This window comes from Gymnogyps californianus, chromosome 1, assembly GCF_018139145.2.
Source record: "Gymnogyps californianus isolate 813 chromosome 1, ASM1813914v2, whole genome shotgun sequence".
Taxonomy (NCBI): Eukaryota; Metazoa; Chordata; class Aves; order Accipitriformes; family Cathartidae; genus Gymnogyps; species Gymnogyps californianus.
Window position 1 is genome coordinate 16781042 of NC_059471.1, and position 27735 is coordinate 16808776.

General features: G+C 37.8%; 2 protein-coding genes across 2 annotated transcripts; both read right to left on the bottom strand.

Moving 5' to 3' along the window:
* Window positions 1-407: 407 nt before the first annotated feature.
* Window positions 408-9356, bottom strand: MSANTD4 (Myb/SANT DNA binding domain containing 4 with coiled-coils). Its single transcript, XM_050899752.1, has 3 exons — window positions 9298-9356; window positions 2746-3375; window positions 408-1119 (listed from the first exon to the last, which is right to left on the bottom strand). Exons 2-3 carry the CDS (start codon window positions 3205-3207, stop codon window positions 547-549), a joined length of 1035 nt encoding a protein of 344 aa, XP_050755709.1. The 5' UTR covers window positions 3208-3375; window positions 9298-9356; the 3' UTR covers window positions 408-546.
* Window positions 9357-16111: 6755 nt separating this feature from the next.
* On the bottom strand, window positions 16112-17732 carry KBTBD3 (kelch repeat and BTB domain containing 3). Its single transcript, XM_050905950.1, has one exon. The coding sequence runs from the start codon at window positions 17726-17728 to the stop codon at window positions 16112-16114; it is 1617 nt and encodes a 538-aa protein (XP_050761907.1). The 5' UTR covers window positions 17729-17732.
* Window positions 17733-27735: the final 10003 nt, after the last annotated feature.

Sequence of the window (27735 nt, forward strand, 5' to 3'; positions counted from 1 at the left end):
AACTTTTAGATAATTCTTGAACTCTTTTTCCAATTGTGGGGGTGCAAAAAACCAAAGAGGGGAAATTAAGTTTAATGAATCAATCACATCATGACTCTGTGTTATCATGTTCTAACTTATACTTATTTACTGTGTGGGCTATCATCAGCACCATGCCCTCACAACATATGTTGGTTTATTCTGATCCTTCCTTACTGTTAGTACAGTGAAAAAAGTACAAGGTTCATCCTTGATTCTTCTCAGTGTGTCTATGAGAGGAGGAGACTGAACTAATACAACACAATACTGAAGACAAGAGAACATAACACTTAGTTCTGATACACTGAAAAGCAATTTCACACATAAGCTCATTTATGTAGGCACACTGACATACTGAGCACCATTCTTTTTTTTTTTTTTTTTTTTTTTTTCTTTTTCAGTTTAACATCAACATTCAACTCCGAACAGAAGAGTGTTAAGCCTCTAGGACAGTTTCAGTATTAAGAAAAGAACTACCTCTATTTCACAAACATCAAAACACTAATGTTGACACTTCAGTTGAGAAGTTCACTGCAAGTGACCCTCTCTCTGAATTCGAAGGCGCTCCTTCTCCACTTGCAAGCGTTCCTTCTCAATCTGCAGCTTCTCTGACTCAAACTTCAGGAACTGCAGCCTCTCTTTCTCTAACTGCAAACGTTCTTTTTCAAGTTTTAACTTTTCAGTTTCTAGATCCAGAGGCTGCATGATGGGTTTTTCTTGGGTGAGGTCATTTTCCAGGGCAGGTTTTTCAGCATGCAGAGTCTCTAGCCTGAGTTTCTCCCATTCAATCTGAAGTCGCTCCTTCTCAATCTGAAGTCTCTCACGCTCCAAGTCAACATGCCGCAACCGTTCTTTTTCAATTTGCAGGCGCTCCTTCTCCACTTGCAATCTTTCAGCTTCAATGTCTAGTCGCTGCTTCTCCAGCTCCACCTTTTGCTTCTCCAGATTTATAAGCAAGTGAGAATCTTCATAGGCTAGCCTAGCTTGAGCAGAGCTTAGATTTCCAAACTCTTCAATGTGGGGGAAGTCTGGTAGGTCATTTTCCTTTTTCGAATCTGGCAAAACTGATGACAAAATTTCTTCTTCTTCCTCAATAGGAAACTGCAGAGAGGAATGCAATAGACAAGAATTACATTCCAGTCTTTACGCCAGAATAAATGTTACACACAACTTGACTGAAAAGAACATACTGGGTTTTTTCATCTTAAAAGCTACTCAGAACTGTTTAACTCACTTGCTGTGAAATAACCATGTTAGATCAAAAGACTGTTTTCTACTATTATACAGGTAGAGAAACATGCTTTATCGTCAAGTTAATATCTGGTAATGAAAAAAAGAAAATCAGTAGACATGCAAAAACATACAGAAAATATTGCATGATAGATATTACAAAGCATTCAGAACCACTGATAGAAAACTGAATCTAAAAAAAGCATATGTTGTTCTTACTTTTCATATAGCTGAGCAACATTCATGTAAGCCACTAGGAATTTGTTGTGACTAATTATTTATCAGAGCAGCTGGATCCATAGGCTATGTGGTATGCAAGCTAACCCAGCCTTCACTAACTTGAGGATTTCATTTCTAAAAAACATTTAACACTGACATTTTTCACATGCTCCTAACCCTTCAAACAGTATTAAGTGGGTCAATAAACAGCAGTTGTTTAACCAATTTTGTATTATCACATTTGCCATAAAGCTATTTATGATACAGATGTCTAGGTGGTTAGGACCATTGCACTTGGCAGACTGTAACAACTCGTGCAGAATTATAGCCCTTATGTGCTACAAATTCATAGTACACAAGGGATAACTGTCTCCCACTAAGTACGCTGTAAAAGAAAGGCAAACTGAAGAAGATACGGGTTCAGAAAATCTTAAAACAATGAGAGCCACTGCCAGGCCTCTAGCATTAGAGCAGACAGACACTGTTCTTCAGCAGTTGTCAGACAGCAGTCTCACTACCATTTAAAAGCTTATGCTGATTTTTTCCCAGCACACATCTCAACTGAGCTAAGACAGGAGTTGCTTCATCCCCTTCCCCCCCCCCAAAAAACCCCAAACCAAAACTGTTTGAGTACCCCTTTTTGAAATGAGAACTATATATTTGTACAGCCACAACAAAACTATCCAAACATTTGACTGCACTCCAGCTGGCTGCCTACCCCAGGACAGTCACAGTACTATTAGGAGTAACAACCCATCTACAGGATCCACAGCTGCTTGTCATTCACACTAATATTCTGCCAAAGAGGAATGGCTGACTGTGGGTTCATTTTAACAAATGCAAACAGTATTCTATTTCTTTCTGTAGCTGCAGGTAACATATACTTTCATTTGTTAAAGAGGTGCATTTCTCTTCTCCGTTCATCCAGCCAGCCAGCCTAAGTATTAAAATAACCAGTTTCCTTTGACAGCCTATTTGCATTCTACTGACTGAACTAATTCTTATCTATGGCACATACAAATGAAAAATACACGTGCAAATGCATATTCAAAGTTGAGCGACATCAATTTAATAATCAACTTCCAAGACCTTACACACAACTGAAAGTTGCTAGATTGGAATACCATCTCTCTGAAACATACTTGTTTCTACAGTTTCTTTAATACACACATTCAGAAAAAACAGAAACAGATGCTATGAAGAAACACAGCAAAAAGCCTTATGCTGAAATGAAACGAAGGCCATATTGCATATAGCTAATGTATGTCAGTCACTCACTTCAAAATTCTGTGGATCCTCCTCTTCCTCTTCTACTTTGATTTCTGTTAAAGATCCACCGGCTTCTCTGAAGTCAGTGATATTTTGCCATTCAAAACTAGATTCAATTGCAAATCCCATTTTCTCATCCATGTCTTCGTTGAGAGAGTCATCTAAATTGGATGAAGGAAGGTGAAACCCAGCACCTACTACTTTGATGTTCGCATTCAGACGTTTTCTCTTCATGAGTGCTCTCCAGTCAAGGTATCGCCTTTTCACTTCTGTCCCTGTTCTTTGCTCTCCTTCACCTACAGCATTTACACACTCTGCTATTTCCTCCCAAGCTTTCCGTTTCATCTCATTAATTGTTGTATTAAGTTGCTTTGAAAAGAGTACTTCTCTCCTTTTTCTGATTTCCTTAAGGAGAGTTTGAGTTTCCTGAACACTAAAATTGCTTTTTCTTTTTCTTTTTAATTGTTTCATTTTTTCCAGCTTTAACCTAATAATTTCACCACAGTAGACTACAGAGGTGATCTGACACAAATCAGTTATTACTACAAATAAAATTTAAAAGCCAATGAAAGCAGAGCTCAGATCTCGTGAAGTGAATTTTCTCTTCACTTTGTAGTATTTTCCTATTTGTCAGGCTTCCTAAGAGAAAAAGAGCAAACAACATAAATCTCCAAGGTATACACTGTATATTTTCATTTAACGAACTTGACTCCTAAGCCATCATTTAAGGAATGCATATTTTGAACTGATCGTTCATTCGACAGAAGAAAACCATTTTGTTAAACTCTGAATATAAAGTAGCTATAGATACCTTCTCTAATCTCATATGAATTATAAATCCATTAATATATCCATGTCACAAACCGTTAAGGTTGAGTTGATATTTCCATTACAAAAATACAGCTATTTTCCTTCAACTCTTAGAGTTTTGCCAGTCGGGATTTGCTTAAGGCTGAAATTTGACATACACATTTCACTTTGAATGCTGAGTTATTTCCAAAAGAAGGCAAAATTGTTGTATCATTACTTCAAAAACATGAAATGTTTAGGGGACTGAAATTTCTGAGACATTTTAAATGAGACACAATTTCCATTCTAAAAAAAAAAAAAAGGTAGATTAATGTGAGAAGTTGAAGTTTTAGAGGCTCTTCTGACTTAATCACAAAAAAAGGACTGGAGCAATTCTGCTGCATGTCAGAAAATAACTACTAGTTGAAACAAATGTCATGCATTAGAGATGTTTTAACAGGAAATAGATTTAGGAATAAGTCACTACATGCCCATGGTAAAGCCCTCCTCTATCCTTCTCACACTGCAAAACACCTCATGTCAGATGGGATGGCAGGTTGAAAGTTTGTCCAGTCCTCTACCCTCAGCAATAGGTGGTCCTGTGCCCGATGCTGAAGAAAAAGCTAAACCCCATAATACACCTGACAGATTGTGCACAACTCTGTACAGAAAGTGGAAAGTTTGAGTGGGAGAAACAGGGAACTATTAATGCAGTGATGAATATATTATAGACCATATTACCAAAAAAACCCCAAACCCTGAAAGCAGAGACTGAGAATAAAAAATGGTTCTTGATCAGAGACTGCTTGGTAATGGTCCAATTTAGGATTTATTTTGAACTTTCTTTTGTACCACGTTACCTACCGCTTTAGGTAGGTTTAAAAGGCTTTAAACCAAGTAGGCCGATGATTCACTATACAGTACTTAACAGTTTCAAGCTGTTATGTTTGTTCACTATTAATCTAGTATAGACTTTTTGTCCACCTGAAGCAAATGGCTTGCAGATTATATATTCAATAGCTACTGATTAATGGACTTAATCCTTAAATAAACCCCCCCCCAGCTATACGGGATTCTTAAATTACTAAGTATTTTTTCTCCTGTTATTCGCCCAAACTTGGTTAAAACATACACATCAGCACATTACACAAAAACTCTCCATTTGGGGGATAATGCACATAATAGTTTAGACATTGTTCTTCATCTCCTATGCGCTATTGACTGTAAATAAGCGGTTCACTTGCAAAGTTTTCCATATCAAGCAACATTCTTTCATACCCAACATATAAGCATGCTGGCATCAAGTATTTTTTAAAGCATTGCATTTAGGAAACTGGTTTACTAGTTTTCCTCATTAAAATATTGCCCTCACTGTGAATCCATTTACCAATGGTTACTAGCTAGCAAATATGCAAAACCGAGTCCCAAGAAGAAATCAACTGCATAAAGCATGAGCGTGTATCAGCATGGACCACTCTACAGTGCTCCCATGCAGTTACCCAGCACTTCTGACTCCTCAGACTCAAGCTGGAAGCTGTATGTTGCTGTTTAAGATGCGTGAAACCTCCTGCCCTTCTGAAAATAAAATACTAATTGGTTTTGAGAAAAGCGAATTATTTACAAAAATAATATAACCTACTGTTTTAATGTAGACCCTTAACTTGACATCACCAGTACTAAAAAAAAAAATGCTGCACTTTAAAAAGTCTGATTTACATACAACACAGCACTGTATCTGCTAGAATTACATAATTTTTTTCTGAGACCTTTTATCTGATCTTTAAGCATCTCCCTTAACCTTCATTATTTTAAGTTTACTATGAAAAGATACTTGGGCTTTCAAGGAAGCAGCATCATATTTACTTGTCTGGCAGTAAATCAATTTATTTGGTACCTGCTGTGCTTTTCAAATACAAATTACAGTGCTAGTGCTTTTCTCTTATTATGACAACTGAATTTCTTGACTTATGTATCAAATTCTAAGCTTATCTTGTTTAAGATTTTTTTTTTTAACTTTTAAAAAGTCACCGAGCAGGTAAATTCTTCAGAAAAGTTACCTGCACACAGAATGAATTAAGAGCACTTTTAGAAGCTTCACTGTTAATAAGGCAATTATTCTGGACTGATAAATATATAAAGCTGTGATTCCTGGTTACTGGGGAATGACCAAGTCCTCATATCTTCACGCTGGCTTTAGAAACACACACATTTGCACTTACCTGTTTTCAGGGTGGGGAGTGTGTGTGAAAGATTCAGAGGTATCCATTTTGAGTTGGTCTTCCAGGTAAAAAGAATTACATAGAGTTCTTACATACAACATAAGTTTCACAAGAATTATAGTATTTCTGACTTGTCACTACCAAGATGCTGAACCTCCGTTTATAAGGTCACACTTATTTTTACTGAAATCAGTAGACTTTCTCATTTGATTTTAAGCATGTACTTAAGTGAACATTCAAGTACTTTGCTAACTATGGAAAAATGGGTCAGATTTTCCAAAGTACTTGCCAGTTGGATAAGTCAAACTCTTGCAAGTACTAGTAGATACTTAACTGTCTCTTAAGGTACCTAAATATCATACTTTTGCTCAATCACAGACATTTTTGTTTCAAGATATACACTGGCTAAGTCCTTTACTTAGCCTCAGCTGGGATGAACAAGGTTTTGGTCATTCCCCAATAACAGGGAACTACAGGATTTGAGAGACTCATATGGTATCTCTATTTACCCTGGCCCTCCCTAAATTTTTCAGTGCTAGCACAGCAGGATAAAGTGGGCACAATCACAGGAAAACAAAAAAAAAATTGGGTTTTCAAATCAAATTTTCATCAATGTTGTTTTCTAAATATAATTCTACATGAATGCAGAAGACAGACAGCCAAGCTTTCACCTTAGCTCCAGAGAAGGTTGAGTTAGAACACACAAATGTCCGGCTACCCTGTGGGTCAGTCTCACTGCTCCTTGCGCAGGTGTTGTGCATCACCTGTCTCATCTCCCCAGCCACTCTTTGTGAAGTGCCTCATCTTGGGTTTGGATTTTATGCCATAAGCCAAGCACATAACCTTTAAGAATGGTAATACTCACTTGGAAACTACTGGCATCCAATTCCTTTATTATGTAAAGTTTTCTTTTAGACTTTTTTTTTTTTGCTAGAACATGTCTGATACAAGCCCCTGAATTTCCCAGTAAAACAGCAGCAAAGCCTACCTATTTTAAAACTCAGGACTACTAACTTGAATTGGTAAGGGCATCTTACCTTTTCTAATTCTTTCCTTTTTGAAAGTATATTGCCTCATTACAGACAACTCCTTTCTTATTAATATAAATGGGTGTTAATTAATTGTCTTAACAGTATATTGACTCCCAGAGTTAGATCAACTCCACTGTGGGACTCTTTACCTTTCTGACACATTAACTAAAGAGCATTATTATCTAACTAGAGCTGAGGTTTGGGATATTCTGTTTTCTGACATTGCTAGATGGTCTCCAGGATATTACTCTTTAATGCAGAAAAACAAACTGTTACATGCTCAAAGTATATAAGGGACAGGAATGGTAATAAGCTAGGATTTGTACACATTCTAGATAGTTACAGAAAAAAAACCCTATCACCATTCTGAAAAGCACAATTTACAAAAACATAACATAGAGCATGTTTAAGTTTTGCTCTGATATGAAGTCTAAAACATGAAACGCATACATTTGGAAAAAAACAGTAGTCGGATATCACACTTTTTCTGAAATCAGAACTGTAACTGCTCTACATTTTAGTGTCTTTAGCAGAGGATTCTACAGCAAATAATATTTGCTGAGTGCACAAATTAGGAAGATGCGCAGTTCACTCACAAAAAGTATGTGGAGAAAAGAACAGCGTTGAAAAAAAATCTTTTGGTCAGATTAAGCCACCTACACCACTATGAAGGTAAGAGAAGACATCTGCAAGAAAAAAATTCCTTCTCAACTATACAGCCAAAAGTACTTCTGGTACATGATCAAAGACATCAGCTACCTGACAAGCAATAGCTACAGTCTGGTCAAGTGACACAGAAATCCCTGGGAAATAACAGAGGATGCAAACAGCCCATTACGTGACCAGCCATGCACCCATCATACAGCATGGTGCTAGCTGCAAATGCAAAATGCGTATTTTTACAGTTTGGGTAGACATGCAAAGTGCTGGCTAGAAAAAAAAAAAAGAAACAATTCTGATCATATGGTAACAGAAAGATTTTAAGGGTCTTCCAGGAAAGATGGCAACATGGAGCTATAAGTTTGGTGCAGCCCTGTCAGGCCAGAAGCAACCTATAGTCAGAAAGTCCTCGTCACTGGACTAAAGAAACACAAACTACTTGTCAGGGTTGAAACAAAACAAGCATTGCAAAACTAAACTGAAAACGCCATAAACACACAGAACACGCATACACTGAATAACTTTGACGTACTTAATGACAGAGGCATCCACATTCTGCCTCTAGGTCTTTGTGTCTCCTCTGCTCACACCTTACTGTATGACCACGTGCTGGACCAACAAAAAAACTAACAAAAAACCCCCCACAAAACAAGCAAGCAAGCAAACAAAAAAAATCCATACATTCACCAGGACTGAAGGACTGTTGCTACCATCAAATTTGAATTATTATCTAGAAAAACCATTACTTTACTTTTAAAGTATGATGTCTTGATGGTTCGCCTTTTTCTTTTTTTTTTGTTTTTAAACTTTCAGAACTTATGACTGAAGAAAAAAAAACTTTAATTCAGGAGGACCCGCTACCTGTATTTTTTTTTAAATAAAATTTGAGAGTCTGAGGATCTTTGCATGATATGAAAGCCTAGGGCTTTCCGGAAAACCTCGTATGTGATTCACAACTGACGGCTACCTTGGCTTGGAACAACTTACGCTTTTGTACTAAGAGAGGGTTCAGTACAGAAGAATCTGGGTGCTGCTGAACATGTCACCAAATGGACAGTCCTCCCTGCAGGGAGCTTGCGGTTTGACCACATGAAAAGGCAAGTACTACAGGGAACCAACAACACCTAAAAGGATAATTTAGCGCAGAATAGAGAAGGTACGGAGAACAGAAAGCAGCTGTGGATTCAGGCTGCTGAATCCACAGATTCATCAGTCGAAAGTTCCGCTTCCCCTGAAACAGCAGTGGCCATGAACGGGAGAAAACCTCCCCTCCGAGCAGGGCGCGCATTTTGGAGGGACGAAGGCAGGCACAGCCCCCAGGTCCGAGGCGGCCCAGCCGCCCAGCGGGGACGCGGGGCCGGCCCCGTCCCGCCAGGAGGCGCACGAGGCCCTGCGGGGAGCCCGAGGAAGGCAACAAAGAAAGGCGAGGGCACGGCCGGCTGCCCCGGCCGGCACGGCCCCGAGCCCCGCCGGGCCCGCTCCGCGAAGGCGGCAGCGCCCCGGGCGCGGCCCCCGCCGCGCTGAGCCCCGGGGAGCAGGTGGGCCCGCGGCCCCCACCCGCGCCGCAGGCCAGGGACCCCCCGGCAAGTGACCCGCGGGCGGGCCGGCGGGGCCCCGCGCCTCTCCCAGAAGAGGAGGAAGAGAAGGAGGGCCTCCCCGCGGGGCCGCCGAGGACGGCGAGCAACCGCCCCACCGCCCTCAGGGGCCGAGGGCGGCGAAGCCCCACCGCTCTCCCCCCACAAACGGGCCGGGGGCTGCCTGCACGCCGCGCGGGCAGCAGCCCCACGGGGGGAGCGGCTGCCGCGGGCCGAGCCCGCTCCCCGCCCCGCTCGGGTCCCCGGGGAGCCGCGCGAAGTACTCACCTGCGCCCAACTCTCCCCTCCAGGTCGCCGGCCCTTTAACAACCGCCGCCCTCCCATTGGGCGAGCTGCATGCCTGTCAGTCCTTCCCGCACGGCTATTGGCGGTCCGCGTCCGCCACTTCTCCCCCGCCCCGCCCCCTCACCGCCCTGACGCGCCAGGCGGGCCGGAATCCCCCACATACGCTTGGAGCGCGGCAACTCCTCTCCCAGCGGGGCCGCCGCCGTGCGCAGCCCCCAGACAGCATTGGCTACAGTCGCTGCTTGTCTTCCCCGTGCCTGCCAGTGACTGGCTAGCGGCTGCCAAGGCCCTCCTCTCGCCTCAATGAGCTTCCGGCGGCGGGGATCTCACCGGGTCATGGAGGAGCCAGACAGGGCGGTCCCGGTACCGCCGCCCCGCCTGCTTTGTCTGAGGGGGCGGCGCGGCAGGGAGCCCGGGGATGGTGGGAGAGGGCTGGCGCCGCTCTGCGGCGGTCTATGAGGGAGGGGGAAGCTCGACCTCCCGGTGCGCCATCGAGCGCAGGCCCAGCCCCAGCCCCAGCGCGCGGGTTTGCGCCGTGGGCCTTTCCACGGCCGTGTAGGAGCAACCAGAAAACAGCAGCCGGAGCCAGTGTGGCCAGTAGGCTTATGATGGCAGAGCTAACGCGTAGCAATTTGCATTTCTTCCTAAACTGTGTGGTTTGAGTTTATTGTGGGTTTTGTGATTAAAGTAGTGAAATAACGTTTGTGGAGATACTGTAATAAATAATTATCTTTTGGAAAGTCCTGCTTACGTAAGCTACCATGTCATTAATGTAAGTGAACACACACACAAAACACTTCTGTGGAGCTTTGTTCTTGGGCTCTTCCTTTTTGTCTCCTCAGCCACAAGCGAAGTGTGGCACTTGCTCTTTGTATTACATCCTGTTGCCTTGGTAATGTAACTTTTGTGTAGGCTTAAGGCACTACTTTCAGGTAGATAATTCAAAATCTTTTTTTTTCTTAAGATTGCTACCTCTATTCTGCCTAACCTGATGCATGCATGTATTATTCTACATATTTATTAATAATTCCTTGCTCAATCCTTTCAAATGCAAGTTCTGGGCTGTGTTCAGTATTTGGACTTAAGCATTTTCACTGGACAATAGGTTATTTGATTAATATAGCTTCTAGTGATCATAATTGTGATGATGAAACTACAAATCTCCTTTAAAATGGTATTTTCCAGTTTCAGTCAACAATTCTGGCAGTGAACTTCCTGAAAATATTTATAGAAACTAAACATGGAAAGGCTATGAATTTATCAGCTTACTTAACAGGTGACAATAGTTTTGCTGCCATACTTGCCTGTTGTGTACTGAATACCATAAAATTTAAAAAGGAAAATAGTGAGGATTAGGGTAGCAAGACTATGCCACATTGCTGGCAATATATTATACAGGGATATTTCTTACTAAGGCCTATGTATGAACTAGGCTTCAGTTTACATTATTACCAGTATTTTGACAGTGCTCAGAAATAAGATGCAAGTGTGCCCTAAAGGTCTTGCAAGCTAGTTTAAACTAGATTCAGGTACAAGTAGAGTGGAAGTCATTAGCAGTCTGAACCTCTGCCCACCTGCAAAAATAATTAGTGCTAATCATACCTCATTGAGTATCCTCCTTTTATTGTGAAGCACAAAAACACTAAATATGATTACTGTCAATTAGAATAATTTGAACTAGGAAGCATCTGATTTCCTAGGGTAGCTGTGCACGTAATTCTGAATAGCTCTGCTTTCTCCCCCTGTTGTTATTCTACCATTACAGAGGCTATTGATCACAGGTGAAAAATCTTGGTATAGATCAGCTTCCTCCAACAAAAATTCTTGGACCTCCTTCAATCATGTGAACTGTCTTGAATTTACATGTAATTTATGTGTGATAATTATGTGTAATTTATGTGTCTTTTATTCATTAAATCCAGACTCTGCTTCCTTGCTTTTGATGACAATGAGAAGAGCCCCACCATACGGTCTACTTCAGATACAAACTGTGCAAGTCCATGGTGAATTCCCTGGATCTGTTGAACATGCATATCCAGTTTTCTTCTGATTGTGCACAGGGTTACACAACTACAGCTCTCAAATTTGGTCTGTGAATCCCTTCATTGTTCAATATAAGCTTTTAACATTGTGAACACTGTCGGAACACTTTGTACATGTCTCCAAATGGCTTCTGCTAGCTGTGGGGCAAAGGCCTTGGTGTGTTGGAAGGTTAATTTTTATTGCTGTAACTCTTACTTTATCTATACAGAGATTTGAAGGTCACAGAATTTTAAGTTCTGGAAGAATACAAGACAACACAGGGCTCCCTCACTTTGTATTGATGCCATTTCTGCATCCTTTGCTCACGAATTTTAGACTAAGTAGCTTATATCTCCTTTTATTTAAAGCCACTTCTAAGTAGTACGGAAGCCCATTTCAGTCAAATACCTAATCATCTGCAATACTTAAACTGTTAGAAAAACCCTATATATCAATCTGAGCTAGATGGATCCAATAAAAAAAGATACCAATTTAAATGAGTACTTTACAATGGTAAACTTACAAATTTTCAGCAGACTAAATCAAATTTAGTGTGGGAGCAGCAAATTGATACACAAAGGATATACCAATACAAGGTCCAAGGATAATTAAAAAACTCCTCTCACTGCAGTTTTCATGCATGCATTCTTGGTTATAATCTAACATTCAAAATGTTCTCCAGTTGAAAAAAGAAAGAAAGGAAAAGCAGTTAACCTCATTAGAAACATTGTAGATTCTCTGTATTTTGAAACTCACCGAAACAAAATAAGACCTGAGAAGGATTCAGTTGCTCGGTGCTTTTATTTCACAAAAGAATGAACATCTCAGCAAACGTAGTATCATACTTTCCACATACAGCAGAGCCCAGGCAGCAGCAAAATGTTACCGATCTCTATGTTTTATTGGATGTTAGAAGGGAAAAAAAGTAAAGTGAGCAGAATATTCAGCTATAAATGTCGTCAAATATATCCCTGGTTTCTGTCTGTTTTAATTAAAATAGATCTCATGCTGCCTCCTGTTGGTCACCTACAAACAGAAACGTCTAAAATTAAACTCCACATTATGAACTGCAGACAGCACATTCTATAGCCTATACCTTACCTACTACCTACTACTAATCAGAGAAGGTATACAGCTTTCTTCATGGAGTAATACCAGAAATAAATCTGACCCAGTAAATCTACTCCATTTTGTGAATATAATGAATTTTTAACAGCAGTAAACTGACTTACTACAAATATATTTAGAATATAGAAAATAAATTCATTAGTACATAAATAATAATCATCAGGTCTGTGCAAACATAATCCATATAAACACCTGAATAATTGATATTTATTATAACAACTAAACCAGTATGATAACATTATCAAAGTGCCATAATGTTTTGATAGCAGTCTTCCAATATAATCATTACTGGATATTAAAATCCCACATACAATATATATTATCTTCATGTATATTATACTGGTCATGCTTATAATGTGTTCTGTGACATATAATAGAATACTATTAGAAATGTTTTGGTTACATCGTTTAAGTGCAAATAGTAGATTATAACTTTACATGCAATTTGTATGTTTTAAACATCTTACTACATTTCAGTGAGAACATAGGTAATCATTAATCTAGTCATCGACTATTTTTAGAGGAAGGTACTTTTTCATAAAGTACTGTGAGCTTTGAAAAGTCAGAAAAGATGTAAAAAAATGCTTTACACTAATTTTGTGACTTTTTTAAAATTGCATAACAGCTGCGTAAAGTAGACTGAAAAATCTGTTTGATCCAGACCTACAGCAGTTACTCATGCAAGTAACCCATATTCTTCTGAGCAGTGTACTTGACTTTGCTGAGATTTCTTACATCATTAGCGATTAATCACAGGATTTGGAACACAGGCCCTTAATTCTATCATAAAGCCTTGTTTTTAACCATGACTTTCTAACGCAGCTTCTTCTGCACTCAACTCTGCTATCAGATTTAACTCTCTGTATGTGGAATTGTGGCAAATGACCTTTTTTCCTCTGTGAGAGTTGTAATACAGGCTTACCTACATAACTGAAGAAAATCAGTACTATTTCACAGTAACTTTTCTGTAAGCAATGGTATAAAGTAACTGACACCACTACATTATTTCCTGATCACTAAGAGAGCTCAACTCCATTTGAAATCCATGAATGATTTGTCAAACTGGGAACTGACATTAGTTCCTGTGCAAATGTAGCATAGAATATTAAAGAAGCATGTCTATTTTCCAAATAAAGCTTCATTCAGTTTTCACTATATATACTGAGTAATTTACCACATACGTCATTGCTCTGTCTGATGTCATATGCCAGAAGCTTATACATACAGCAAGTAGCTGGATGGAAGACTGCCAAAAAAAATTTGCTGTAAGGAAAAACTTAGAGGAAAGAGCATCACCTGAATTACTGACTGACTCACGTGCTGTTTATGTGACCCAGCAATTTGGTCATGACAGTGGCAATTAAAAAACCTTCGCAATTCTCTAGTCTCTTCCAATTTGCATAGCTATTTATACCCATGTACTATGGGCATAGTACATTACTTTTCTCATTGCATAAATTGCATACTCATATTACTCAGGTATAAAAACAACACAAAAACACAAGCAAAGGAGAATTGGGCCTTGTATTCTGATGAAGTGACAAGTTGCAAGAAATAATGGTTAATGAAGTCTCTATGCTACCTTGAGTAGCTTTATTAATGCTAAAACTACTGTTCTCCTATACGTCTATTTTTCTCCTACTGTTTCAGTAAGCAGGAATAGTATTCTCCATCTCTCCTATTCAATACATTTGCTTTGCACTAACAAAAAGTAGTTGTGTTCCAATATAAAAAAGGTTGCATTTCAGTATGGTGATTGTAAAGGTTACCTAGCTAAGTGTAGTTATAATATGATTTGGAGACTCACTATGAAAAGAGCAAAATAAATGCGGAAGTTGCCAGAAATACTGTAACAATAAGCTATTTACTTCTACAGAACTGACACGCATCTTGATAAAAATTATTGAGTGGGAGGGTTCCACTCTTAGTATGTTCTACAAATGTGCATAATTTTCATTTACATCCTTGTGAAAACATTGATGATGAATGTGATCTAAATTTATAAAGGTATCTGATAACAAATTATAGAGTCAGTCACAGAATTGGAACTTTCCATTGTTTACTGTTTAAAACAGAAGTATGTTGCTAGGCAATATTAAGCTTTAAGCATTAATATTGAGCTTGAGTTTTGCAAAAAGTACATGCAGTACTGTTGTAATAATGAACTTACCGCAGTCGTCTCAAGCCATATGAAAGATGTTTTAGACATCTCACTAAATTTTGTTCATTTTTGAACTGCTTGGAAAAGATGTGCTTAGATGTTTAGAACCATTCTGTCTGGCATAAGACAACCTTACTGCTTAAATGATACTTATATGGAACATAAGGGCTCCCAATATCTTATTCAAATAGCTGGTAAGAAAGAAAATGCTCAGGCTGTGGAAGATTACAAATGAACTTATGAAACCTAGCTAATTTCAGTGTCCTGTCAGACACAGGTCCCACTTTGTATGCATGAGATCAAATTTACTTCCCAATGTATGCCTAAACTAATATTAATACTAAAAGTCCATTACAATTTTAACATTATAATAGATGACTACTGGAAGTTTATCAAGCAATATATTGTGTAGTGTTTACCATGTAGTATTTTAACACTTAAAATTACCATGAAGTACAAGATAAAGTGTTTTAATCCATTTAAACCACTATAGAAGTTTAAAAAATGAATTCTTTCACCTCAGAAATACTATTTATTTTAAATATGGGGATTTATTTTTGTAATTTTGTATTTGATGTACGACAAGATACGAACTTTTCCCATAGTTAACCGAAGGAACAACTAAAATTTATTTTACAGCTTGCTGCTGTAAGCAGCCTAGTGGCTGCTAAGTAGGTAGCACTGGAGACTTCAGAGATGGAAGACTTCTGTTAGAAAACATCCTGAAGTGTTTTTTCTTTAGTTAACAGCATGACTGAAGCACAGATACCACATGAATCATCCATCCTGTAGAAATCTTGCCCACCCTGCAATATGTTATCAAAGTTTATCTTGCCACAGTTAATGGGATGAAAACAGAAACTATAGCTACTACTAAGGCACAAAGATGGGGAAAAACTGGTAAAACTGAAGAGCTGAAGTGAGATGGTAGGAATTCTCAGTCTCTTCAAGTTAGATACCTGGTTTTAATGCTGTGAAGGTCACTTTGGCTCTTGCCCTTGCTAAGGTCATTCTAATAAGATAAAGCTGACAATGAATTCCTCTTACAGGTTTATGAATATAAAAAACAAAATAAAACAACACTAATGTAGATTTCTTTTCAACTTCAGTTACATAGGGAAAACAGTATCACAGTCAGTTTTCTCACTCAGCAATTTGTCTACTGGGACAACTGTGAATATTACACAAATAATGGCATATATTACACAATGAATTCCTCATGACTATGCTTTTTTGAAAAGTAATATCATTTTGCAAATTATTCAGATAATTACAGAGAATACTTGCATATAAAATTAAGTAATACTTTCCATATAATGACTAGCATGAATGACAATTTAATGGACTCCTCCAAAAGCAATTCTATAGCATACAATTTAAACTGGAGTTAAACAAAACAGTACATATTTTTCCATCTATAAATTAATACCTAAAAATCTGTTCTAAAACTCGTGCATTTAAACAGATTCTTTTGACTCAGGAGTTTCAAAATTCTCCAGAGCAAATTGTCAGTACAGATGACCAGGGGTCCCTATATTTATTAAACTGAATGACCTGACAGTAAAACTCAGTTAAGGCTCTTGGCATTGGTGAAACTTCTTCCCACTCAGACCTACTGCTATGGTAGACTTGAACTTCATCTGTGATTTCTTCTGGAGCATAATCACCACCTAATATATAAATTTTGTCTTCTGTCCCAACTGCCCCTGCATTAAAGCCAGCGCATTCAAAAGATCCTTCCCCTTTCCAAACGCAGGTTTCTGGGCAAAAACTGTAGACCTTGTAGGTGGAGAGATCACATATGTACAATGTACAGTTCACTGGAACGGCTTTGATTAGAGTTGCATGGAAAAACTGCCCAAATTCTGCTACAAGCTCAGACCACTGATCAGTCATAGCATTATACTTAAAGAAACAGTCAAGAGATGGATTAAAGGCATCAGTAATCTCTACTTCTGAGCCAAGGACGTAAATTATATTCTGACATGCACTTGCTTCTGGATAGTAGATACCTCTTGGCAATTGGCTTACAGATTTCCAGTCTTTGGAAAGAGGATTATAGGATTCTACATCCAGAAGACTTCGGGTTTCTTGAGCTCCTCTGGTCTTTCCACCTATTACAAACAGCTGATTTAAGGTTACAACAGATGTGTGCATTGTCCTGGGTTTTTTCATAGCTGACACTATGGAGAATTCATTGCTGACTGGACAGTAGCACCAGGTTTGGTCAGTGGCATCATGAAATGGTTCAGCAATATGAAGCCTGACAGTCCTATAACAATTCCCTTTGCATCCTCCAGTTATAAATATTTTTTCTCCATAGCTAGATAAACTTGACCCTGGAAGATCAATCATGTGCGTATGTGGTAGTTCTTTCCATTTATCTGTTTTGATGTTGTAGCAGAATGTATGTCTGTTTTCTCCATCTTCATCAGTTTTATGAACAAATATATATTTTTCTGTTGTTGAAGGACGTGCATCTGGAAACAGTCCACTAAAGTTTTGCACACTTTTAACTGCATCATTGATTATTACTGAGCAATTAGCACTCTTAAGTAAGTGTTCTTCAGAATGTAGAAAGTCCTGCAAAGTCTTTTCAGGTAACTGGTGTAGTCTCACTTTTTTAATCAAATTAGGCAGATATTTCTGTCGTGTTTCTAAGTTGTGTTTGGTCCAATGAAGGACAGCTTTCAACACTGATTCTTCCTCAGGGACATTTAGTTCGTCAGCTTCGAGACATTTTTGTAGTATCTCAAAATTCATCTCCAAAAAATCACTTGATCTGAGCAGCAAGGAAAAGTGGTGCTGTACGAAATCTAGTGCATGATCAAATAAGCGGATGGAACCATAACTTTCCGATAGAGAAAGCAACTGTAAGCAATTCACAAGATCAATACTTTTTATTAGAAAGTCACTGCAAGCTTTGGAAAGGAGTGAAACTTGAAGAAATGACGACAGTTGGAAGAGCATTTCCACATTATCATTTGTTATCTCTGTTTTTCCTGTGTAAGCATAATCAAGAAAAGCTTTCACTGCCTTGGGTGATAGATTACTAATAGTAACATTGCCATCATCTCGTTCTTTCATATTAACTTCAAACATGGCTCTGTGAATAAAATATAGAAGATATACACACAAATTAAAGATCTAGCAAACAGCAGAGAACACTGATGTGAGAGGAAGGAGACAATCAGGGGCATACAACAAGGTGGGCAGGTGGCATAGGTCTAAAATGTGGAGGCTCTCACAAGTAAAAACAATGCATTTGCTTGATATGGTTGATGAAGAAAGGAGTGGTGGTGATAACATATTCAAAGTGATGGCTCATAAAAATGATAGCAGCACCTGTGTTTTGTATGGATTTTCACAGAGAGCAATGAAGTCTGCAGCTCTCAATGTGAGAGAAAATGTGAAATTGTTTGGGGCAGCATCAGTTTCAGCAGCTTGAGAAGGAAAGGCTGATTTAAAAAATATATAGCAAAAAAGCCCCATGATTTAGGTCATGCACTGTGGATGAATACAGAAAATTAAGTGAAAAAAGGCCTTCCAAATTGCAGGCTCAGCAAATGGCAGGTTGGATGAGTGGTGCATTTCTCAGTAATAAAAGTAGGTAAGGGGTGAAAGAGGAGAAAAAACATGAAGAAAATTAATTCTTGCTTTAGAGTTGACAGACAGATGTATGGGTACAGGCAGATGTCAGAAAAAAATGAGGTTTTAACATAGGATTGCATGACAATGAAACTTGTGCAGAAAGTAGATTGTGACTGAATACAAAGACGAGGGTTGAAATCATGGAACAAACTATTGATCAGTAGATATGTGCAAATTTTATTACAACTCTGACTATTACTAAATATATAATAACATTTAACTGTTTCACACAATGTAACATGGCAAGCTAAAATAAAGTTTTTCAAACCGGTAAGTGCTGGCAACAGAATAGTGCTGCAACATCACTTGCCCTACCCTCCCAGAGCCTAAGCATCAAGCTGTGATAGCAACAGCTTCTGAATTTGACAGAAAATGATAGTGGAAAAAGATTTAGATAAATCATCAAGTACTAAGTATATAGTCTGGATTATTAATATATCATGGATAGTTCCTATTAAAAAAAGAGTATTATATCATAGTTCAGTTATACAATTAGTATCTGTATAGTATGGGATTTTAAAAATCCCATACTTTTATGAAGCCAAAGAGAAAAAAAAAAGAAATCACTGTGTATAGCATACTCTTTGGGAAGTGAACATCAGGTAAAGCAGAACTTGTCTGACCTCCTGAACAAGAACATAAAATTACAGTAAGACACTTATGTCCCAAAGACCTTTTTGCATACTAAATGATGATCCTTAGAATCCTTTCCTCATTAACCCAAGAGCTATGATACAAATCTCTAAATTACACAGTAAAATAGCAACTGAACAATACTAGTAGAAGGAGAGCAATCTAGGCAGACTTTGATTCTGAAAGCTAACAAGTAAGGAGCAAAATATTGTGGAATCTTGGGTTTACACAATGAAACCAAAACTAAGAGAAGTCCAAAGGCCAAGGAAGACAAAAGGTGTTTCATTTTAAAATTTATCTAGTGGACCTAGGTACTTTTTATTCCCTGAAGGTAATAAATGGGCCTTGCATTCCAGGACAACTTAGGAATTTGATGGCTGCTGTTATCAACTGTTACACGCAGGGAAAGGTCTCTCCTGGCAAATTTTAACCCGAAGAGCCTGCAGGTAGTGAAAAGGACACATATGTTACCATGTGCTTAACTTCAGTTCTAACAATTACTCCTGGAAGCTATTACATCCTAATATTCCTTTCTACCAGAGCAGCTCTGTGCTGTCAAGCAGTAAACACTTCAAATGCAAGTAGTTCTGTGTGTCAGAGAAAAAACAAATCTGCTGCTACAGTGGAGAAATAGCTTATTTCATCTGCATTTCTTCTTTTTTCAGTAGTCCTAAGAACATGTCTAGCCTATATCCTCTGTCATATACGGCAGATCCCCACAGACCATGGGATGCTCCAGGCCATTTGAAAGTAACACTTGTCACCTATGTATGGGTAACTGAATCAAGGTCATTAACTCATTTCCAGGAGCCCATTTTTTCATTGTTAGAGCATCTTAGCTTTGTGTTTTAGTAAAGAGTGTATTTGGAAACAGACTTTCAGTGTGGAATTGCAAGTTTGAGCCTTACTAATAAAAAGGTTAGCAAGGTTCTTCATAAATTAATATCCCGTATGTGAATGATCTGTCTGTCCCTTAAGAATGCATCGCTTTAAGCACCAGAAGGAAGATCACAGATCCATTTCATGCTGAAAGGCTGAAATCTGTAGTTTAGAAAAAATGTATCTGTTTAAATACCTCTGAAGACAAACTCTATTATACTGACCACTCATCTTAGACAAACAAAATCCAGCCCCATTCCAAAACCATGTACAATTTATCCACAATTGCTCAATGCAAGATGTATTCGTAATCAATCTGTTATGTTTCACAATATAAATGTGTCAAAGTACATAGACTGTGGCATACAAAGTCAAACAATACCCTTGCAGACCTTCAAGTATAGATAGAGGCAACAGGTAAGTCTTAAAGATACACCACTTGTGTCAGTTTTACCTAACAGCAGAACCATGCACTTACAGTTTGACATTTGTATTTCAGAGTATAGACTGCTGTCTGAATCTCAAATTCATAGAGTCCTCATGTCGCTTTGGAAATACAAACAGATGTATTTGGGGTATGGTTAGGCATCTAACACTGTAGTTTTGGTTTGGTTCTTTTTTTTGCTATCCTTAATACGATGTTTGAATGCTTTGCTCAAAACTCTGCAGGCAAATGTAAGCTGTGATGATTTCTTTTTAATTTTTGTAATTATATTCCTTCCCTCCCTCCCAGAGAACTTACAATCCATTTCCTACAATTTCATGCCAAAATTAGATTTACCTGAAAAAATCACTGCACGCTGCCAGTACACAACGATGACAAGGAATTATTTCATCTTTCACAAGAATTTTAAAGTCAAAAAATGTATTTTGTTCTCTGAACTTTTGTAGTACTTTTAGAATTTGTTGTCCATGACCTTCAGCCACTAAGGAATTGATTTTATTTTCAGGAACAGAAATTCCATTGCAAGTAGGTCTGCTAATGTAATCCCGTTGATTGGCCATGGTTTCTTCAATCTATTCCTGAAACTGAAATGGAAAAATAAGTAATTGATTCTACAGTCTTACTATTTAAAAAAAATATAAGAAATCAATATACCATAAAACAAACAAAAAAATTCCCAGCATTGAATTTGGTTTGTAAGTCCTGTGCACAGTTATAAATTTGTGTTATAAGTGACCTTTACACTGAATTTAATTTGATAATAATACTTCTACTTTGCAAAATATATATACATAGCATACTTTGAAAAATATTTGTAAAATATCTGACATATATCAAAGAACAACTCTACAAATAGTACCCACCTGTAGGAATTTTTTCAATAAAGTCCACAGGAAGCACACCAAGGACTGTGTTAAAATTTTTAATGGTCATTTAAGAGAGACTAGTCTTAGGCTTACCCTCAGAAAACCCCAAACTCTTACAATTTCATGTCAAATGAAGATGGAAAAGGAAAACTTTGTTACATATTTTTACATTCCAAAAGGCTAATCTGTGTACTACAAACCCCCAAACTCAAAGCAGACCAATGGTCTTTCTACAGCTTACAGTGGAAGGGAGATACAGGCTACTAGACTGCTTGCTAAGTGCATTCCCATTAGGCACTCCAGACTAAAATAACAGAAAACAAAAACACCGACAGCCTGGCCTAATCACAGGATTGCTAGGGTTTACCAAATAGGGTCATTTAGAGACAGTTTGGTGACAGTGCAACTTTGAGTGTTTAGTCAATTGATACTGATTTTATCCTGTACCTCTAGCCTTGCTAGAAAGCTGTATGTTTGCTTACAGCTTATGCTGCACATTGTCAGCTTCATTTACAGTGGCATAAATTAACTGGCTTCAGAACTGATTTACATTTAAGACAGTGCAATCTCCCTTTCAGCAGTCAAGTTTTTCTGGTGAAAATCCCTATACTGAAGTGCATTGTTTGTACGGTAAGTTGGCCTTCACTATTTTTTTACAATAAAAATATTTTACTCCGCTTTGCCAACATGAAGAAACTTGAGTATATTTTATTTACACCTATTTAAAGAGCTAGTTATACTGCTACAGATGCATAAACTGCCCTTACTGCAAATTTGAGTCAAGCTTGCCTATTTTAAAGCTTAAGGAAACTTTTCTATTGAAGGATTTTGCTTCCACAATTCCAATTAAAATTAGCAACAGATAATGGCCCACCTGAATTGACAAAGAAGGGGATAAAAAATTCCAAGCCAGATCCGGAAACCAGAAAAATATTGGCTTTGGTTTTTAATTTCATGAAAAGGCTTATCTGATAATGTCATACATTCAGAGCAAACTAAGCCATCAGGCAGTCTTCTTCATAAGAGGTACTTTCATAGCAGACTGATCTATACTTTCTCTAGTCAGGTAGCTCCAACCACAAATAGACCTCCATGTCTCCTGGAATAGAAGAGATCCATTGATCTTGCTGCCAGCACTGGCACCCCTGGAGCAGGCATCTTCTCCTTCCCATGGCCAGACAATCTCACGTATTCACTCTTTCCATTCTAAGCCTGAGGAACTAGGAAAATACAGAAGAACAAGACCACCATTTATTCTGATAATGTATGGCCTCATAAACTTCCATAAATCATAAAGCTTTTTTGTATGTCAGAATTCTCTAGAATACCCTTTTCTTATGAACTTACAAGCCTGTTCCTCAAAAGACTGAATCTTCAAAAGCAGAGTTGTTTCAGTAAAATTAGTTTCCCACATTTGAATGAAACTTTAAAAAAAAGTAAGTGAATCTCAAGGTTTATTTGGCATCATGTAAAGTAACACTTATTCTAAAGGAAATGTAAACCTTTTCACAAAATTCTGGAACTGATAATAGATAGCTGACGTCTTTCTCCTTTTATATGTAATTTCTATAGCAAGCTCCAACCTACAACTTGCTTTCTGTAGGTAAAATTACCAATTTCAGTAATATTCATCTTTGTATAATGAACACAGAAACACCTAATGTCATCAAGTCCATCTCTGCTATTTTAGGCAAAGACATCGTATAATCACTTTCATAAAAGCAATCTATGTTTCAGAAAGTTTTCTTTTACCACCACTATTTCCACAGAAAGACTATCCCAGTACATTGGTGCCAAGACTGCAAACCTTTTAACTACACAATCAATTTATTAATGCTTACATATATTTGTTCTCCTGTCAAAACTGTCATTTCACTTAATTTCCCTTTGTATTTTTATTCACTTATCAAGAGTGTTGATAACCCTCTCTCACTTTTTAATAGAACGAACAATTGTTAAACTTTCCAAGGTCCATTTATAAGACTGAATTTTTGTTTTCCTTATTATTTCTTGCAGTTTTCTCTTCATCCACTCCAGTTTGATCTCATATTTCTTTCACTGATATCAGATTTGTTGTACAGCATTATGGTTAAGATCTCATCAGTGTTTCACTACTCCAATTTGCAGATCATCCAGTGCATTCTAATCCTAATCTGTAATAGCAGTATCTCCTTATTTTTTATTAAAAGCAAATTTCAGCAGTGTACCTCTAATGTTTTTGTGCATCATTAAGGAAGATACTAATGAATACTGTGCTATGGCTTAGCCTAATTCACCCTCCCCTCCACTCCATTAAAAAAATAAATATTAAAAAATTGAATTCTCATCTCCCTTGTAGCCAATGCCTGCTTTATTTGATAATTTTGGTACTAATTTACCACTTTATTGGATCTGTTGATGATTTTAGAGCCCTCCAAAATATCTTAACAATTCAGCTAAAACTTGGTATGTTAAACAAGGCCAACTAGCATTTATAATTATTATTTCATGCGTTCTACAAAGTCATATGAATTAATCAACAGTTATAAATATTTTATCAAGTTACTGACAAAAGGGTAGAAAACATAGGGGGTGCAGATACATGTTGCGTAGGTCTGGAGTTCAGGAAACTGGGCAACGAGCCTCCTTATATTTGCTCCATTTACTCCCACAGGATTCCAGTTACAAAGTCTGTCTTTATGTGGATTACCAAGAACCAGACTCCAGTAGATGGTTCATTAGAGTTGGGATCACCTACTTTTGTTTCTTAACATACAGCTGTGTGCCATACAGCTTCTTATCATGGCAGGCAAAGGCTATATACTCAAGCCCTCTTCCATCATCTGACCCACCGGGCACTTGTCACACAACCAGCATTCCAGCATCTCCTGTAACGTGATGCACCAGACCCCGAGTACTGGCGTATGTGACTGGATATTGCCTGTGGTGAGATCAAATGTGTTCTCTGATGTGACCAAATTCAAGCTACCCTACCACTTGACAAAACTGCTGTGCTCGCATACTGAATGTTTACACATCTTATACTGACAAATGCTTGGTAGTTATTAGCCTGGTTTTCAAAAACAAAAAAAACCCTCCAAAACCAAACCTCCTTAAAGTTAATATATTTGCCCCATTTTTCTGCTTGAAAGTCACATCAAACAAGTGGCCTGTTGGCCATTACAGTGAAATTTTATACAGTCTTCCAAGGTCAATCCCACATAATACATGCTTGAGGAGATATATGTACCTCTCAAAGCTATCTGTACAGATCTCCAGTTGAGGGGCAAGGCATTCTGCACACCTGATAGTTAAGTGGCAAGGAATGGCCAACCTATGTATGGCCACAAAGCAGCTAGCAGTTGAACAGGAGGAGGTCGGGGATGGTAAGCTAATTTTGGTCATTACGGTGGATGAACTAAGGGACCATCTGGGAGCTCTGACGGTAAGAGCATTCTTATGGTCTGTCACAAAGTCATATAAGGACCCAGACCTCATTAGTTCTGCTGTTCACAAGACCCCTCTGTTTTAACATTGCCCTTTTCCCAAGACGATAAGGGATGGAGCAGCCTACAACACAACGAGCTTGTTGACCCAGATGCCAGGTAACCACACTGACAAGTCTGATAAACCCATAGTCAAAATACGAGAAATACACACATTCCTATTAGTAGCATCTAATCTATTGGTAAAAAGCTACAAGAAAATGTTTAACTGACCTCAATACTTGTATACCAAGCAAACAGCTGCCAAAAACACTCACTGAATTTCTAGAGGAATTCTTTTGCTTCTCCAATGCTGATGTTACCTTTCCAAAGATAGTTCTAAGACATAACATATTTATAAAGATTTTTTAGTTGGCACCATCAACAATCCTTCTTAGATGTACTTATAATTCTGCATGTGGAAGAAGTTGAAATGCGTAATTTATTTGTTTATACTTCTTCAGAAAGTCCAGCTGCCCTTTTGAGTATCAATTTCATAACCTGGATATTTGTTGAATCCTAGATATTACACTAAGACACTGTAAACACAGCATACTGTTAAACTTATATGGGAGTCCAAAAACATCCAGGACAGCCATTTTCAGAATATCTCAACAGGAATACACTAAAATCATAACCACTGCAATATGCCTCCTAGAAATGGATTTGAAACAGCAAAGCAAACAGAACTGTGGAGTGAACTTTGAGCAGAGATGAACTTTTGTTTGTGCAGAGTCTACTGTAGTTCTCACCAGAGCATCGATCAGAACATACTCATATAAAGTACATATATTAATAAACACTTTTGCTGAAAAGACTTTCTAAACCAACAGTCAAAATAGCCTTAGATGCTGTGACTGACAGATAAGATGGTTACAGAAGTTTAAATGTGCTAATGAAGCTGAGAATGGTATGAGACGTGCAATTAATTCTAAGTGAATAACAGAGGAAAATTTATTAAACAAGGGAGGGCAAGGGCCTGTGTAATAAGAATGGTGCACGAACACCGAGATGAGGACACAGGGCACAGAATGACACTGGAGAAGACTTACACCAAACTGTTTTGATCACATTATAACAGTAAGATAAAAATACATATACAAATATATGTGACTTTGTAGTAGCCTAGGGGATGTTGTTTTGTGAACGTATTGAGCATACATAAGTATCGTGTATACGTAAGTTAGCACTTCATCAGAAAAAGCATGTTAGGGCCATGCCTGCCTGACAACAAACATGACTGAACCTTGGTAAAGGGACCGAAGCCTGAGACTGTTCACAGCACAACAGACACCAACCTTACATGAGGCATGTATACATTCAGACAGTACAAATAACATTCTGTGTGTAGATGTTCTCTCCTCTACAAACACAGCTGGCAAAACCAGTCTAAACTCAACCTTTATTTGGTACTTTACTATTTACAAACAATTGTAAAACAGTCTATGTGCTTTATTTCAGAGCACAGTATAGCTGTCCTACAGCACCCTCTCACCAATTAAAAAAAAGAACATTAATTCTTAATACTTCTCAGCAGATATAAGAAATAAATTGTTCTTCAAGAGAACATTACCTTTGTCACTTAGCCTTCTCCCAACTTGGATAGTATGTCTTACTAGATATAGCAGGATTTTAAAAAAAGAGATATCTTAAATGCTGATATTTTACAGCATATTTTACGTACCTAGGAAGAAAGAATTAAGACCAACGAAGATAAAGAAATTGTATACATTTCTCTAGAGAAGTTTTAGATATTTTTTCATACAAAATTTAACTGTACAGTTAATGTAAGTTTTGAAAAGGTCAGGGTCAGCATTTTAAAATGTAATATTAAAAATAAGTCTACTATATACCCATCAAGATGATTTGCTATTTTCACTCCTTATCTATTCGAAAGAGGACAAATTAGTAATTTGTTAACAATTTTTAAAGACACCAGTCCCCACTACGCATCTAATTTAACAGCACCTAATTTAATATTCAGCAAGATGAATATGAGTGGAACAGGTATCTAAAGGATTTGGTGACACTTCTAATTGCTGACTAAAAAGACAAGAGTGGATTGAAATGTAATTAAATTATAAATACTAAGTACAAAGTTTGGTACTTTTACATTGTATTATTGTTTTGATTGTCATTGACTGTCTTAAGATTGAAAACCAGACAGTAACAGAATTCCAGGTTCCTGTCTGGAAATTTCAATGCAACGGAGTCTCACAGCTTTTTCATAAATGACTGCAACTTCAAAGAAAATTAATATTCAGTCAATCATTTTTAGATAATCAAAAAAGATGCATGTGAGATTCTGAGACATTTAATCCACAAAAGTGGCATTTATCAATAATACATATTGAGACAGTATTCTAAGAAGGAAAGGTGACACAGAGACTTTAAAGCTTTGGGTTCTTTAGAAGTGATCAGAAAAAAAAACAGCATGGAAAAAAACCCAGCATGGTATCAGTAGGAAGCAGTGAAATTGTGCTGATTCCTGGAGGCATTCCAAAAGTGGAAGATTCCCTTGCTGCAAGCAGTGATCTTTAATTGCATGTCCTCTCACAAACACATGAATCCATTAAGATAAAGAAAATAATCACTTAGAAGAACTCGAACTGACTGGATTTGATCCTAAAGCTAAATTTCTCAAATTCATCAAGTTCCTTTGGAAATTATTTTCTTAGCTAAAAAAGTTCAAGAACTGTAATTTTCATTTTCAGAAAAAAATTGGAATTAAACCACCATGCTGTACTTCTGGCAAAAATAATAACTGCAAATTCTGGAAGAGGAAATTACTGCTTTTACTGGGTTCTGTAATCTGTCATTTCTGTATGTGATTAAATGTGGTTTTTTCAAAACATACATGCAATATTGAGCATACTTATAGAATAATTTAGCATAGCTTATTGTCACAGTATGTTTTACTTATAATAACAATGTGGTTTTATATTGAATATATTCATAATTATATTACATATTATACAGTGCATCTTGAATCTCAGTTTGCACTTACACATGATGCTTATTTTTTAAAAAAATCAATAAATCCGCTAGTGAAAAAAACTGCTACATGTTTACATCTCTGTAAGTAGACAGCACGGACAAGACAAATCTATTAATCAAACCTGAAGGGTTTTTTGGAACTAGGTGAGATCCACATTCCATTAGTATTATCAC